Source organism: Dysidea avara, chromosome 2 (genome assembly GCF_963678975.1).
Source record: "Dysidea avara chromosome 2, odDysAvar1.4, whole genome shotgun sequence".
NCBI classification, from domain to species: Eukaryota; Metazoa; Porifera; class Demospongiae; order Dictyoceratida; family Dysideidae; genus Dysidea; species Dysidea avara.
In genome coordinates this window covers 44,404,791-44,422,276 of record NC_089273.1, presented here as the reverse complement: position 1 = coordinate 44,422,276, position 17,486 = coordinate 44,404,791, and the positions used below count along the sequence as shown (strand labels likewise).

General features: G+C 37.4%; 2 protein-coding genes and 1 long non-coding RNA gene across 3 annotated transcripts in view; 1 reads left to right on the top strand and 2 right to left on the bottom strand.

Annotated features, from left to right (window-relative positions):
* The window catches only part of LOC136247441 (uncharacterized), a 248,238-nt gene that overhangs the window by 55,217 nt on the left and 175,535 nt on the right, over positions 1–17,486 (bottom strand). The window lies entirely within an intron of this gene.
* LOC136245580 (uncharacterized) lies at positions 8,987–10,278 on the top strand. Its single transcript, XR_010695949.1, has 2 exons — positions 8,987–9,937; positions 9,987–10,278. It is a non-coding gene; the product is annotated as an uncharacterized lncRNA (long non-coding RNA).
* Positions 12,287–17,486, bottom strand: part of LOC136247440 (uncharacterized) — a 145,412-nt gene continuing 140,212 nt past the window's right edge. Inside the window, exons 15-17 of the mRNA XM_066039159.1 lie at positions 14,308–14,409; positions 12,580–12,745; positions 12,287–12,526 (exon numbers count right to left, since the gene is read on the bottom strand). Of these exons, the coding sequence (XP_065895231.1) occupies positions 12,495–12,526; positions 12,580–12,745; positions 14,308–14,409 (300 nt within the window). The 3' untranslated portion in view covers positions 12,287–12,494. The remainder of the gene's footprint in view (positions 12,527–12,579; positions 12,746–14,307; positions 14,410–17,486) is intronic.

Here is a 17,486-nt window from a genome sequence, read left to right as displayed (position 1 = left end):
GTTTCGTATACGGACACCAAACGATTGATAGCCCAAACTTCCTCACACCACAGTAGTAATCATCCATCGACAAAGAAGTCACATACGAAGTTTGGTTGACATCTCTAGCCATCTGAGTGAGCATGATATAGGGCAAAATTAGCTGGTAATCACACATTCACTACATAACTTGTCCGCTCAACTGTTTAAAAATAGATATCTTAGTGTAAAACAACTGTATGATCCATAAAGTATAACTAATAGTGCAGTTATCGTCACTGCAATTCAGCTACAAATGCACTTAGCCTAGTTCAATCAGGTGCATGTGACTAGGCTTGGGTGTGGTCAGTAATGATATACACTGCCTACATTTATTTGTTTGTTATTACTGGGCAGGTAATATTTGTATTGAGGGATAAAATCACAGTTGTCGTGGCACTGCGTAAGACATCAAGTGTTTAAATGGCAGAAATCACGCGAGCTTAACTGCAATTTTCATAGCGCTATTAAATTTTATTTTACAATTCCTGACTATACTTCTATAGCCGTACTTTAGGGATCATACAGTTATTTTACGTCAAGATTTCTATTTTAAGCAGTTGAGTGGGCAAGTTATGTAGTGAAGGTGTGGTTTCCGGCTAATTTTTCCTTATATCATGCTCATCCAGATGGTTAGAGATGTCACAGCTTAACCATACTTCGTATGTGACTTCTTTGTCGATGGATGAGTACTACTGTGGTGTGAGGAAGTTTGGGCTATCAATTGTTTGGTGTCCGTAGACAAAAACCCGTTTTTGGAGTGCAAAATCGTGTTCAAATGATGCAGCTACAGGAAACCTACCTCACCAATCAAACTATCAATGCTTTTAGGTGAAGGTTTACTCACAGAGGAAGGTTGAACTCCAGTATTTCAATAAAGGATCAAGGCTTCTGAGAGTTACAGCTCGTAATGTCGGATTTTGCAGATACTTTGATCGATTTCTACCCCAAGAAGGTATGGAATTTATTGCCACTGCAGCTGTGTTCAAGTGAGAGTTAGTCCAACATGTAACAGCAGTTAGCAAACTATTTTGAAGAAGTCGAATTTTTACATTGGAAACCCTAACTAACAACCACCATACTTACACAAGTGAGACTAAAATGTGACTGGATTTGACAAAACCCGGCTTTGATGCACAAAGCTTCATTAGGAGATATGGCAATTTTAAGTAATCGTTGTGTAGTAACTTCCCAGTGCCTACAGCTGTGCAAACAAAATTTACACCAATTATCCATCTATTTACTAGCTATCACTGTTGGGTGTATAAGTTTCTAATACCCAAAATATGCCCTGTTTTAGTTTTTTGAGCGGGTAATAATATCCCAGGTGGTAGTAATAGGGGAGGTGGGTGGAGGGCGAGCTTAATATAGGAGTATAAAATGGAGCAAGAAGACAAATGGAATCTAGAGGCCAAGCTTGGTCCCTCCATGGCCCTCCAAAGTGATTGAGAACACTATTGGCGAGTTCTCTGTGAAGTCCCAGTTCATTACACACCATTACAGCAAAGCCATGGCTATTTAATGGCACCAATCTTCCACTCGTGGCTTTGAGATGGTCAGAAGAAAGCTGCTGCAGAAACCAGACTTGCCAGTCCTGAAGGAAATACAGAGTGGAATATGATAGTGTATTAGCGTGGCTAACAATTTGTATTAGACTACTCTTTGCATAAGAAGGAACGTTTGAACTCGTCCGTCTGACCTCAGCAGCTGTACTTATTAACCGGTTTAAGTAGCAATGAAAATAATTCTTTTGTGATGAGTCAGAGCCCCGTTACAGTGATCAATAGGAAATTACTCCTGAATAGTGTAAAGCGTCTGTCGGTGTTACTTATTATACCTTGTCGGACAGTTGGTTGCTCTCGACTACTTGAAAACATAGCTCTCAGCATACGGCAACAACTGTTACAGTGAGATCTATCTATAATGAAGGCTGTTGTCATCAGGAGCTCTACTACAAAGGTGGTTAGCCAATATTTATGACCGGATTTCGTATAATTTGGCTTCCACACACACAAAATCAAACTTAAGTTTTTACCAGAAATGGATTGCTGGTCTAGAGGTTGTTTTTTTTTTTCAATTAATGACATACGATAAAACAGTACATACTAAACATCTTAAATATGGGTCTCAGCGAGATGCACAGCAATTGGTGCCTCAGCAATGGGACAGCGCAAACTAGACCTGGCACTGCAAATGCACATAATTGCAGACCTCCGCAACAAAGAGAAGCTTAATTTACATCTCAGCCATCCCATCACTATTCCATAAGAAAGACTGTGCTTTGCACTCAAAAGGTTGGCCAATCTCTTATAAAACTGAGTAGCAGCATCACCCATTCCACCAGTAGTAGTAAAATTTAAGGGAGTAAATGAGGCATTCTCTACTTCATGAACCCGTTGTTGGTATTCACGTTAAGTGGTATTATACAACGCGGTCATGGAATGCATTAAACAATTAAAGTACAATTATCCTACAGTTCTGAAAAGACGTTATATCAAATAATTATGATAACATACCCACAGTTTATAGTATCTAATCCAAAACAGCCAAGCTGTAAAAAAAGTGTGCGGCCCTCAGAAAGGCTATGGTGAAAAAAGATGTGAAATCCAAGGTGGCGGCCAAGAAATGGCTGTGATGGTAGGTTAATGGTAAAAATTTTAATAACGACAATTCAGGTGAATTTTTGTGCCGCTTCACAAAATTTACCTGAATTGTCATTATTAAAATTTTTACCATTAACCTACCATCACAGCCATTTCTTGGCCGCCACCTTGGATTTCACATCTTTTTTCACCATAGCCTTTCTGAGGGCCGCACACTTTTTTTACAGCTTGGCTGTTTTGGATTAGATTTCATTTCTTTTTGTATTTGTATACCCCAAAGCCGGCCTATGGCCAGCTTTGGGACTTTTTTAACCTATGTTTTTTTTCTTTACTACAGGAAGAAGAAAAGATGAAGTAGATGTACTTTAAATATTTTATCAGTAAATGTACAAATTATATATATAATACATATGGGACCGGATTTGCGAAAAGGGGCCTTCCATACACATCCAATTTGCCAACTTTGACAATTGATAACTTCAGAATGGAAAGAGCTATTGCCTTGAAATTTGGGCAGTGGTGATTTCTTTGCAGCTGAACTCTCCACGTGATGATTTCTTTGTAGCTGAACTCTCTACAAGATAATTTCTTCTAGCTGATCTCTCTACAGGGAGATTTGTTTGTAGCTGAACGATCTACAAGGTAACTTCTTCTAGCTGATCTCTCTACAGGGTGATTTGTCTGTAGCTGAACTCTCTACAAGGAAACCTCTTTTAACTGAGCTCTCTACATGGTGGTTTCTTTGTAGCTGAACTCTCTACAAGGTAACTTCTTCTAGCTGATCTCTCTACAGGGTGATTTGTTTGTAGCTGAACGATCTACAAGGTAACTTCTTCTAGCTGATCTCTCTACAGGGTGGTTTCTTTGTAGCTGAACTCTCTAAAAGGTAACTTCATCTAACTGATCTTTCTACACGGCAATTTGTTTGTGGCTGTATTTTCTACAGGGTGATTTGTTTGCAGCTGAACTCTCTACATGGTGGTTTCTTTGTAGCTGAACTCTCTACAAAGTAATTTCTTCTAGTTGATCTCTCTACAGGGTGATTTGTTTGTAGCTGAACTCTCTACAGGTGATTTGTTTGCAGCTGAGCTCTTTACAGAATGGTTTCTTTGTAGCTGAACTCTCTACAAGGTAACTTCTTCTAACTGATCTTTCTACAGGGCAATTTGTTCGTGGCAGAATTTTATACAGGGTGATTTCTTTGCAGCTGAACTCTCTACATGGTGGTTTCTTTGTAGCTGAACTCTCTACAAGGTAACTTCTTCTAGCTGATCTCTATACAGGGTGATTTGTTTGTAGCTGAACTCTCTACAAGTTAACTTCTTCTAGCTGATCACTCTACATGGTGATTTGTTTGTAGCTGAATTCTATATAGGTGATTTGTTTGCAGCTGAGCTCTTTAAATAATGGTTTCTTTGTAGCTGAACTCTCTCAAGGTAACTTCTTCTAGCTGATGTCTTTACAGGGTCACTAGTTTGTAGCTGAATTCTCTACATGGTGGTTTCTTTGTAACTGAACTCTCTACAAGGTAACTTTTTCTAGCTCATCTTTCTACAGGGTGATTTATTTGTAGCTGAATTCTTTACAGGTGATTTGTTTGCAGCTGAGCTCTTTAAAGAATGGTTTCTTTGTAGCTGAACTATCTACAAGGTAACTTCTTCTAGCTGAAGTCTCTACAAGGTCACTGGTTTGTAGCTGAGCTCTCTACATGGTGGTTTTTTTGTAACTGAACTCTCTACAAGGTGACCTCTTCTAGCTGATCTTTCTACAGGGTGATTTGTTTGAAGCTGAACTCTCTACAAGGTAACTTCTTCTAGCTGATCTCTCTACAGGGAGATTTGTTTGTAGCTGAACTCTCTACATGATGGTTTCTTTGTAGCTGAACTCTCTACAAGATAACTTCTAGCTAATCTCTCTACAGGGAGATTTGTTTGTAGCTGATCTTTCTACAGGGTGATTTGTTTGAAGCTGAACTCTCTACAAGGTAACTTCTTCTAGCTGATCTCTCTACAGGGAGATTTGTTTGTAGCTGAACTCTCTACATGATGGTTTCTTTGTAGCTGAACTATCAACAAGGTAACTTCTTCTAGCTGATCTCTCTACAGGGTGATTTGTTTGTAGCTGAATTCTGTACAGGTGATTTGTTTGCAGCTGAGCTCTTTACAGAATGGTTTCTATGTAGCTGAACTCTTTACAAGGTAACTTCTTCTAGCTGATGTCTCTACAGGGTCACTAGTTTGTAAATGAATTCTCTACATGGTGGTTTCTTTGTAACTGAACTCTCTACGAGGTAACTTCTTCTAGCTGATCTTTCTATAGGGTGACTTGTTTGTAAACGAATTCTCTACATGGTGGTTTCTTTGTATCTGAACTCTCTACATTGTGGTTTCTTTGTAGCTGAACTCTACAAGGTGATTTCTTCTAGCTGAATTATCTCTTTCTATAGTTGCATGAATTCCCTACAAGGTAACTTCTTCTAGCTGATCTCTCTACAGGGTGAATTGTTTGTGGCTGATCTCTCTACAGGGTGGCTTGTTTGTAGCTGATCTCTATACAGGTTACTTGTTTCTAGCTGATCTCTTGAATTCTCTTCGGGTGACTGCTCTATTAGGATGACTGCTCTATTAGGATGACTGCTCTATTAGAGTATCTCGATCTCGCACTTGCTACACTAAGTTGGATTTCGTGTTATAACTCCGTGGTTTTAAGTCTGATTCTTCTACACCATTGAAGCGCCTTTCTAAGATGATAACTCCATCTGTACAGCGATTTTCAAAGCATTACCCCAAGCGGTTTACCTAGTAGGCGTGGCAAGCAGTCGTTTTTTATTAGCTAATCTCGATTGCGTAATTGTTACACACTGTTGGTTTTTTCGTTGTATCTTCCTGGTTTTTAGCTCGATTTCTTTCAAACCACAAAAGGTTTGAGGTTCAATAGTTAACCTATTCACCCACCGATTTTCAGCTTCTTCCCATACGCGGTTTACCCTGTAGGCGTGACAACATATTGGTGTTAATTTTCGTAAATAATCGCTCATAACTCTTTGCCTGTTTATCGTATTCCAGCCAAAGTTGGTACCGAGATGCGCCTTTATATCCCCTTTCTGTGTGCCAAATTTCAAGGCAATCGGATATGGCGTGCGAGTTTTATAGCAGTTTTTGTAAGTGTGCGACAAGAAAAATAAGAAGAAGAAGAAAAAAAACGAAGAAACTCAGCCAATTTTTGAAGTCGCATATCTCGGGAACGCGAGAAGCGATTTCGCTCAAATTTGGAATGTGGAGTACTGCAGTTGGGGAGCATGTCCACAGCAAAAATCGTCTTGTTTCATCAAGGAAGCACAGAGCTACGGAGGTGCGAAAATTGCGTTTTCTTTCTTCCTGTCAATATACTCACGGGTGTTACGCGCCGGCTTCTTGGGCCGCACGACACACTACCGTGTGTCTTGATACCTTGCTGTAAGAATGCAAACTCCAGATGTGGTGGAGACTGAGGGTTTCCGATGGATATCTAAGGATTAGTGTTGTTTTAGTTAACTATGACTAAACCTGAAGTACTTTTAGTAAGACATATATATATATGTGTTTTAGTTAATCAAAACTAAAAGCAACTTCATAATAAACTAAAACTCTAAATCTATAGCTAAAACGCAACAGAATAATTTACCAGTACTAAATCTAAAACTAAAAAGAATTAAGATAACTAAAACCAAAAGATTTTCTTATGTACAGCTAAAACTATAATTGGGTTTTATAATTTTACTAAAACTATAATTAAAAGATTTTCACATCTTTTAACTAAAACTAAAATGACACAGAAATATAGCTAACCTTAACTAAATCAATAACTAAAAGGAATTAGGAAAGATTACTAAAACTATACCTAAAATAAATTGACGAAACTGGCCATGACTATAACTAAAACTAAAATTCCTTACTAAAACAACACTGCTATGGATGATGTTATGTTTTCAGCAAAGCCTCACTATGCAGTTTTGATTGTAAGGTGGAGCTGCCAGTGAGCAGCCCATAGATTTATGTACTGTTTAGTCCTACGTACTGCATTCACTTAATGATTATAAATGATTTAGTAGTAGAATGTTGAACAGCATCCTGAATATCATATTATTTGAATATCCAATGTTGTATAAATAATAATGCACTTGAAAGCTGAGCCCTACTTATAACTGCATTGCATGTTCTCTATATTAGTGAGTGTAGTTACGTACATTGAAAATAATAAATATTATTGTGCTTAATGTTTGTTGAAGTTTGATAATTGGTATAAAGGTGATATAATCATATAATGAACAATGCTACATTATCGGTACAATGTATAGTTTATGTAGGTGTGTGTCAAGTTTTTTGTGTATGTTGTATGTTGTGGAAGCACCCTTGTACAGGCTTAGCCTTTGGTGAGGCCATGATGTATATAGCTTGGCAGCATCCAGTTTGGTAGCTATGCATGGATATCACATCTTTTCTGTGTTTTTTTCTACAAGAACAAATAGAAACACCATCAAATAAATGAATTCCAATATTTATGCATATAGATATCACATCTTTTTCTTTACTTTTTTTCTACAAGAACAAAGAGAAGCACTATCAAATAAATCAATTCCATTATTATTACACAATGAACTAATAACTTGTAAGTAATATGAACTGTATGCGTGCATGCATGTGTAGCTATACACTGAATGTTCTAATAGGGTGACTGTTCTATTAGAATATCTCGATCTCGCATTTGCAACGCGTAGTTGGGTTTCGAATCATAACTCAGTGGTTTGTAATCCAATTCTTCTGTACTACTGGAAGGACTTCCATGATGATTATTCCAGCTACATACTGATTTTCAGCTCATTGCTCTAAGCGGTTTGCCTGGTAGATACGAAAACTAATAGTTTTTTATTCATAAAAATCGATTGCGTAATTTTGACACAGGTCGGGTTTTGTGTCATATCTCCGTGGTCTTTATTCCGATTCCTTTCAAACCACAAAAAGGCACTCCTACGATGGTTGCTCCATCTAAATATCAATTTTCAACTGATTCCTCAAAGGAGTTTACCCTGTAGGCGTGACAGACCTTCGACCTTATTTTACGCAAATAATCGGTCATAACTCCGTGAATGTTCATCGAATTCCTACCAAAGTTGGTACACAGATCCGCCTTAATGAGCCCTTTAAGTGTGCCAAATTTCAGCCCGATCCGAGCACGCATTCGTGTTTTATGGCGGATTTTGCGAATGTGAGAAATGAAGAAGAAGTAGAAGAAAAAAACGAAGAAATTAAAACGAAATTTTGTTCGCTCGTATCTCGGAAATGGCTGGAGCGATTTTCTTCAAATTTGGTGTGTAGACTCCCCTTACCGGCCGGCACCTCTCTAGCAAATTTGGTTCCAATCGGATAAGGGATCACAGAGCTACATAGGTGTGAAAATTGCGTTTTCTTTCTTCCTGTTAATATACTCACGGGTGGCACGCCGGCTTCTTGGGCCGCACGACACACTACCGTGTGTCTTGATATGGTAGACTGATTATCAGATAGTTACAGTTCGTTCGGTGAGTTGCTAAACCCGAAATTTCGTGGGACACACCCAATACCCGCTTTTTCAATCAACGAATGCTAATCAAGCTTGCCAAGCGCGGTTCTAAAGGGGTTTCACCGGTTTCCGGCAACCTGTCAGCTTTTTTTTAAATCGAAAAATAATGGAAACATGTAAAGTCTGAAACGAGGTGTATTACTTTAAAAGACAGTAAGGCCAATGAAACTTGATTACCAGTTTCTCGCTCAGATTTTTGAAAATTTGATGCGGGCGGGCGGTTATTATTCATTATTCAGTACCGCTGTGCCGCCTTTTGACACCCAAGTTAGGCCAAGTACAATAGTGGTAAGCAGTAATTTGCCTTTGTTTGTTGTAGTTGATTTTACTGTAGCAACCGTGACACCTCGAGCAACACGGATCGCGAGACTTATGAACTCCCAAAAATCAAACGATAATAATAGAAACAACAAATTAAACATACAAAGAAAGGAGAGAAAAAAAATTCAATAAGTTACTGCTTAATTAATGGGAGTCTTGACTCTACTTGAATGAGGTCAATTGGTGCTGATCCTAAAGAGTGGCCAACGGAGCCCTTTGAGGATCTAGAACCCCGCAGACACCTAATTGCTGACCTCAAAAGTGAAAAGGACCAGCAGCACCGGATCCACCCCATTACAGCAGCATAATTTGAATCCCATTTATCTGATAGCAAGGAAGCAATAATGAAACCGCAGTTTTAGCGAATGAATGAGGGTTACGTTTGAGGTAAGTTGTGTGTATGAGATTGCACGTACTCCTTTGCATTTCTTTTAGGGATGAGATACAATGTACTAACCACATGAGAACTTTTAAAGTTTCAGGTTAGCGGTTATGATTAATGTGATTATTGGTTGTTAGTGTGGATTGTATGTAAAGAAGTGTGTCTCCTCTAAGTGTAACTTTGTGTAACTGTATCCTCTAATCCAATTCTTGATCCAAAAACCTGTATTGGATGTTAGTATGGAATGTGTGTCTCCTCTAAGTGTAAATGATATGGTACTTTGTGTATCTGTATCCTGTAATCCAATTCTTGATAAAAAATCTGTAATAACACATACCCATGTAATAATACATGTATTGACACAATTGGCTCAAGTGTATTATCAACTTTACTGGTTAGGAATTGGAGGGTGAACACAGAAGGTAGAGCTTGCATTAGGTCCTTATGACCAACCAGAGTATTTTTATAGAAATATAGTTTGTTCTGCTTGACCTTGGCATTATTAGAAGTTTAGGTCAGCATAATTGTTTGACATTTCTGATGCTGATGTATAGTTTTGCATAGTATTCACCGTGCTGTAACATTCGGCTTGATTGCTTGTGGGTACAATGACATGAAAATAGCAGCTATCTGTACTATAATCCAACAAAACATTTGCAAGGTGACTTCAAAATCTGAGCCTTTGCATGCACATCATTGTTTACTACACATCAGATAAGTGTATCCCCGTTGCAATTAGCCTACACAAAAATGTAGCACTACTGTGGTCCAGTGTTAAAGAGGTAGGTAATTTAGGCTGCTTTTGTATAGTACTACTGTATGCAGTTCCTAATTCACCACTTCGTACAGCTGTAAAATATTTTGTACTGGTAATGTGATGTGTTTTTCTATTACCAGCAGTAGTTCACATGCGTATCTTCTTTTCAATAGCATTCTCTGCATCGGATCATTCAGCATGATTATTCAGGTATTGCCCAGGACAAGCTGTTTTGGCATCTAAATCGATTATTTCCTGGTGAGTTCTTGAATGATAATTCTATAATAGAGTAATATATTTTTGTTAGATATGACTAGTAGAAGGATACGACTTTAAGAGGTGGAACGTTGTTTGGAAAAGATACAATACTAACAGGTATTTAATCGTACTGTACAATGTTTTGGCATTACATCTTTTGTTTTTCCATTTACATTACACAGAAAGCGTTCGGGCAAGGAGTCTGCCATTGATAAAGTTTGTCATAAAGAATGTATTGATGAACACCCAAGACAGCCATTTTTTGTACTTTGACTGTGTTGCATTTTTGTGTATGGATGGATAACCTTTTGTTGATTTAAAATTGGAAGTATTTAAACCAATTAATACAGAATATAGGGGTGGGACGAGGGTAAAAAAATGTGACATTTACTGTTTGGAAAAACGACCTTTCCTAGCCTTTAAGTGGTAAGGAAAGATCAAAAAGACGGCTGAATCTTTGCAGGAAAGTTGTGGAAATGTGATCATTCCTGATGAAAGGAAAGGTAAGATAATATTGTGGAAATCTGACATTTCCATACCTTTCCACAGTCTCTTAAAGGTAAGGAAATCAATTCTTTATTTGTAGTGCTGTGAACATGCCCCTCCAGGTTTGAAATTTATTATAGCACATTTTGAGGAGGCAATGTTGGGCTGCTGTTCTGTGTGCAAAGTATTAGCTAGTTAGCTACATATAACTACAGTGATAGTTCAGCTACGTGACAAGTCACAAAACTGAATACTGCCAAAAATCACCTCCATAATACTTTTTAACTTTTAAAATAGTTTATTAATTAAATTAGCTGCAGAGAAACAAAACCAGCAATGAAATTATTTTATAGGCACCTAACACAGACGAAGTCGTCATGGAGCTGTTCTGAATGAAAGACATGTTAGATAAGTGTTGTTTCTGTTAAGTTTTTTTTGCCCTTAAATAAATGCTAAGTTTTCCTCATGGCATAATAGACAGCAATGCCCAGCAAAAGATGCTGAGTACCACAAGTGTCGAAAAGTAGGACACTACAGTGCACTATGTTACAGTAACAAATGTCTGAAATAACTGAAGACAGTGTTGATCCTGATGAGAATTCCTTTCGTGGAGCAATACATTCCAACAACAGTAAACAGTGGCTAAGTACCATCAATCTAAACCAAATACAAGTTACTATTAAAATAAATACAGGAGTCAAGGTAACAACTATATCTGAGAACACCTACAGAAAATTACAAAATGTCACATTACATAAGCCAACCAAAGTGTTACGTGGTCCTGCTAATTCATGATCACACCTTTCAGTGATGGGTCAATTTACAGGAATGTTGTCCCACAAATCAACACTGTGAACAAGAAATTTTTGCAGTGAAGAATCTCAAGACAAATTTACTTGGATTGATGCTTTCAGACACCTATTATGCTCAAAATTATGCCAGCATAATAGGCCAGTGCCTATCTTCCACACAACATTCAATTCTATGAAAATGGAACACCATATTCGATTCGGTGCTCAAGAAAGACACAAATCTGAAATTTTCTCCACCCCTTAAGCTATGTTAGTGCTCAATATTAACCAAATTTCAAGTCAATAATATAACTTTTCCAATCTCAAGTTATGAATTGTGAAAGTTCGTAAATTGGATGTGTGTGGTAGACCCCTTTTCGCAAATCTGGTCACATATTTTCCTGGTTTGATATTAACCCCAGTCTCACTACAAACCTGCAGAGACTTCACTATTTTCAATGTCCAGACATTCACTAGCTATGTTGACTCACCACTAACTTCACTATCATCAGAGCTTCAATTGTATTGTCTTCCAATCGATCTTCCAGCAATCGTATTCACCGTAACAAATATTATTATCACATTTTATTCAAACTCAGACAATGAGACACTTTTTATACCAAATTAAATATAATGACTGAAGCTCACCTGAACTGCTTTGCCATGCCTTGGTACTAGTTGGCACATGACTACATGTGTTCTTAAAAAACTCAAACCCACAATGAAAAGCATTCATTCTGTCGAGTGCAAACTTGTAGTAGCTAAGACTGTAGCACATTTTTCTAGTTGTTGTCAACAATCATTTCACGATCCAAAACAGGTTAGCCATTGAATTTGTGATTGTTATAGCAGAAGTTATATTCTTACTGTAGAGTGGCAGAAATTTGCCCATTATGCTCATAATTATACTCCATTATGCCAGCACTATGCTTTTCATCCCCTAATATGCCAAAATTTATGCCGGCATAATCAATGCAAGCCTAACAAACAGTGACTATTTTGACTTCTAATTAATTATAAACATCATTGCTATTCAATACTAGTGTTACAAAGGTATAAATAATTGTAATGCCTTAAACATTGTAATCAAAATACCTAATAAAAGTGCACAAAGTAATGTCATTATTGTATGCATAATTATGTCATACTATCAAAATCTACAGATACAATAACTGCAATGTTATGCATTAATAGTAATTACAAAGAACGTTGTCTAAATAATGCTGTTGTAGATATAGCTTATTAATAAAAAAAAACTGGATTTGTGTATATAGCTGGTTTTACATTGCTTCATTGCTTTTGCAGTCTGCACCTATAAGTACAATAATAGTATGTAATTTTGTAAACACTAGATGACTGTTTTACTTTTTAGAGATTCTAAAGACGATGTCCTTGTTAGCTTATGAACTGATACAACACCAGAATCAGAGAACGTATCAGAAGCAGATCCTGGATAGTTATCAATTGGCCTTGAATCCTCATGTGCATGCAGTTGATACACAGTCATTCCCTTAATACTCTGTTTAATATCCTACAAAGTTGGAAGAAGCATACAATTGTCATTAGGGACCCGCCGATTATGCTCATAATTTTACCTATTATGCTATACTGCACTGCTCAAAAATTTACCTATTATGCTTAAATATATGCTCAATACTTACCCATTATGCTCAAATCATGCCCAATTATTTACGCTTCAGTTCCCATGCTCTAGTAATAATTTCCAATTTATGGATAAATAATAAGTGGCTGAAGCACAAACTTACTTGTCAAAATGTATATCACAGAAAAGATCGATATACTCTAATAGAACAGTCAGTTGTATGATTGTTCTATTAGAGTTACTGACTGTTCTATTAGAGTATATCGATCTTTTTGTGATAGCCATTTTGATAAGCAAGAATTCATACTATTACACAAATATTCTACCTATTATGCTAGCATTATGCTCAATGCTTTCAGACACCTATTATGCTCATAATTATGCCAGCATAATCGGCGGGTCCCTAATTGTCATCAACAATCATGCAAAATCATATACAGAGGAATGACTATTATTTACACAAATTATAATTGTGGTGGCTCTCAGCTATGTAGTTAACAAATGATACATGTATATAACTACAAAATAATTTATATAGAGGCAATAGGGTTACATAACACATGGTTGACTTGTACATGTAGAACACAATTATATGCATTAGTATACTGTATGTACATGTGTTAATGTATCACTTTGCGTTCCCTTTCATAGAACGAAATGAAGTTTATACCATACTTATGGTTTCCTGCCCAGTTGGTGGTTTCCTTGGAGTTTAGCAGCCTACTTGCCATATTTGAATGAAATTGACCCAGAAAATACAATAACATTAGCAGAAGTGTGGTGACTACTCTATTAGAGAGTTTTGTCATAATTCAGCTTGTATCTCCAGTATAGTTGTAGATCTAACTTGAGTATATGGTGGATCCTTGAGTGGTGGTCTATTATGGTATGTCTGCTTAATTAAATCCGTAGAAATGCTAAGCGTGTTCATATGGCTTTCGACGACATTCGTGGTCATGTATGGTAAATACCTATTGCCCACCAATGAATTTATTACCATATTTTGTAGTCTTCTAATGGGTCATGGTATAGTAAGCTACTGTAGCATGATTGTTTATCTTCAATTAACTGAAATCCACAAAAGTACTATAATAAAACTCTCTAATAGAACGTTCAAGTTTGACTTTAGACATTCTAATTGTCATACATAGTGAACAGTGATAGAAATTCCATTACTTGTGATAATGTGATTACTTGTTGATAAATTTATTGTGCAAATTGTTTTATAGATGCATTATATGTAAAAGTTGGAAAATGAATTGGTGGCAGACACAGTAAGTGACTGGAATGATAGCAATGTAAAAGCTGTGATACATGTATGTCAGTGTTGTTATTGTCAAATCAATTGTTTATTATCAGTTCTATCTCACAACTTGGTGTTTGCCACCATTAGCATTACCACTTAACTCTCTTAAAATTCATTTTTAAAAGCTGCGCCAATTTGAGTTGTTTTATATACTCCACATATTAAGTGTACTGCATGTACATACCTCATCAAGTTGTTCAAGATCTACTTTTCCTTCTGAAACCAAGTATTGAACAACCTTATTGCTCTTCTGTTTGACTGCCAAATGTAAAGGTGTTTTCCTTTCCTACAAAAAAATCACACTGTTACAATTTCCACGACAAAAATAATGTGCATGCAGTGCCAAAACATAATAAACATTCCTCCTCAACCATCATTAAAATGTATGCAACAATCTGCCCTTAGAAATTTGTATGTAAGTTATATCTAATCCAAAACAGCCAAGCTGTAAAAAAAGTGTGCGGCCCTCAGAAAGGCTATGGTGAAAAAAGATGTGAAATCCAAGGTGGCGGCCAAGAAATGGCTGTGATGGTAGGTTAGTGGTAAAAATTTTAATAATGACAATTCAGGTGAATTTTTGTGCCGCTTCACAAAAATTCACCTGAATTGTCGTTATTAAAATTTTTACCACTAACCTACCATCACAGCCATTTCTTGGCCGCCACCTTGGATTTCACATCTTTTTTCACCATAGCCTTTCTGAGGGCCGCACACTTTTTTTACAGCTTGGCTGTTTTGGATTAGATTTCATTTCTTTTTGTATTTGTATACCCCAAAGCCGGCCTATGGCCAGCTTTGGGACTTTTTTAACCTATGTTTTTTTCTTTACTACAGGAAGAAGAAAAGATGAAGTAGATGTACTTTAAATATTTTATTAGTAAATGTACAAATTATATATACTGTATAATACATATGTGACCGGATTTGCGAAAAGGGGTCCAATTTGCCAACTTTGACAATTGATAACTTCAGATTGGAAAGAGCTATTGCCTTGATATTTGGGCAGTGGTGAGCACCACTATAGCTGAATACATGGTGAAATGTTCAGGTTAATAATTATGTTACTTGAACACTGAGTTATGGTCTCCAACATTTACGGAATTGGATGTGTGTGGAAGACCCCTTTTCGCAAATCCGGTCACATATATTGATTACAGAAATCTCCATGGTGGTTTCTTTGTAACTGAACACTCTACAAGGTGACTTCTTCTAATTGCTCTCTCTACAGGGTGAATTGTTTGTAGCTGAACGATCTACAAGGTAACTTCTTCTAGCTGATCTCTCTACAGGTGATGTGTTTGTAGCTGAATTTTGTATAGGTGATTTGTTTGCAGCTGAGCTCTTTACAGAATGGTTTCTTTGTAGCTGAACTCTCTAAAAGGTAACTTCTTCTAACTGATCTTTCTACAGGGCAATTTGTTTCTGGCAGAATTTTCTACAGGGTGATTTCTTTGCAGCTGAACTCTCTACATGGTGGTTTCTTTGTAGCTGAACTCTCTACAAGGTAATTTCTTCTAGCTGATCTCTCTACAGGGAGATTTGTTTGTAGCTGAACTATCTACAAGGTAACTTCTTATAGCTGATCTCTACAGGGTGATTTGTTCGTAGTTGAATTCTGTACAGGTGATTTGTTTGCAGCTGAGCTCTTTACAAAATGGTTTCTTTGTAGCTGAACTTTCTCCAAGGTAAGTTCTTCTAACTGATCTTTCTACAGGGTGATTTGTTTGTAGCTGAACTATCTACAAGGTAATTTCTTCTAGCTGATCTCTCTACAGGGCGATTTGTTTGTAGCTGAATTCTGTACAAGTGATTTGTTTGCAGCTGAGCTCTTTACAGAATAGTTTCTTTGTAGCTGAACTCTCTACAGGGTGATTTGTTTGTAGCTGAAATCCCTACAAGGTAACTTCTTCTAGCTGATCTCTCTACAGGGTGATTTGTTTGTAGCTGAACTCTCTACAGGTGATTTGTTTGTAGCTGAACTCTACAAGGCGATACTTCTAGGTGATTTCTCTACAGGATTCCTTGTTTCTAACTGAACTCTCAACAGGGTGATCTGTTCATAGCTGAACTTTCTACTGGGTGATTTGTTTGCAGCTGAACTCTCTAAATGGTGGTTTCTTTGTAGCTGAACTCTCTACAATGTGACTTCTTCTAGCTGAACTCTCTACAAGGTGACTTGTTTCTAGCTGATCTCTCTACAGGGTGACTTGTTTCTAGCTGAACTCTCTACAGGTGATTTGTTTGTAGCTGAACTCTCTACATGGTGGTTTCGTTGTAGCTGAACTCTCTACAAGGTAACTTCTTCTAGCTGATCTTTTTCACTGCATATTTGTTTGTAGCTGAGTTCTCTACAGGGTGATTTGTTTGCAGCTGAACTCTCTACATGGGAGTTTCATTGTAGCTGAACTCTCTACAATGTGACTTCTTCTAGCTGAACTCTCTACAGGGTGACTTGTTTCTAGCTGAACTCTCAACAGGTGATTTGTTTGCAGCTGAACTCTCTACATGGTGGTTTCTTTGTAGCTGAACTCTCTACAAGGTAACTTCTTCTAGCCGATCTTTCTACAAGGTGATTGAGTTTTTTGCAGCTGAACTCTTTACATGGTGGTTGCTTTGTAGCTGAACTCTCTAAAAGGTGACTTCTTCTAGCTGAACTCTCTACAGGATGATTTGTTTGCAGCTGGATTCTCTACGTGGTAGTTTCTTTGTAGCTGAACTCTCTACAATGTGACTTCTTCTAGCTGAACTCTCTACAGGGTGACTTGTTTCTAGCTGATCTCTCTACAGGGTGACTTGTTTCTAGCTGAATTCTCTACAGGTGATTTGTTTGCAGCTGAACTCTCTACATGGTGGTTTCTTTGTAGCTGAACTCTCTACAAGGTAACTTCTTCTAGCTGATCTTTCTACAGGGTGATTTGTTTGTAGCTGAATTCTCTACAGGGTGATTTATTTGCAGCTTAACTCTCTACAAGGTGACTTCTTCTAGCTGAACTCTCTACAGAGTGATTGATTTTTTTTGCAGCTGAACTCTCTACATGGTGGTTTCTTTGTAACTTAACTCTCTACAGGGTGATTTGTTTGTAGCTGAACTCTCTACAGGGTGATCTGTTCATAGCTGAACTCCCTATAAAGTAACTTCTTCTAGCTAATCTTTCTACAGGGCGATTTGTTTGTAGCTGAGTTCTCTACAGGGTGATTTGTTTGCAGCTGAACTCTACATGGTAGCTTCTTTGTAGCTCTACAATGTTACTTCTTCTAGCTGAACTCTCTACAAGGTGACTTGTTTCTAGCTGATCTCTCTACAGGGTGACTTGTTTCTAGCTGAACTCTCTACAGGTGATTTGTTTGCAGCTGAACTCTCTA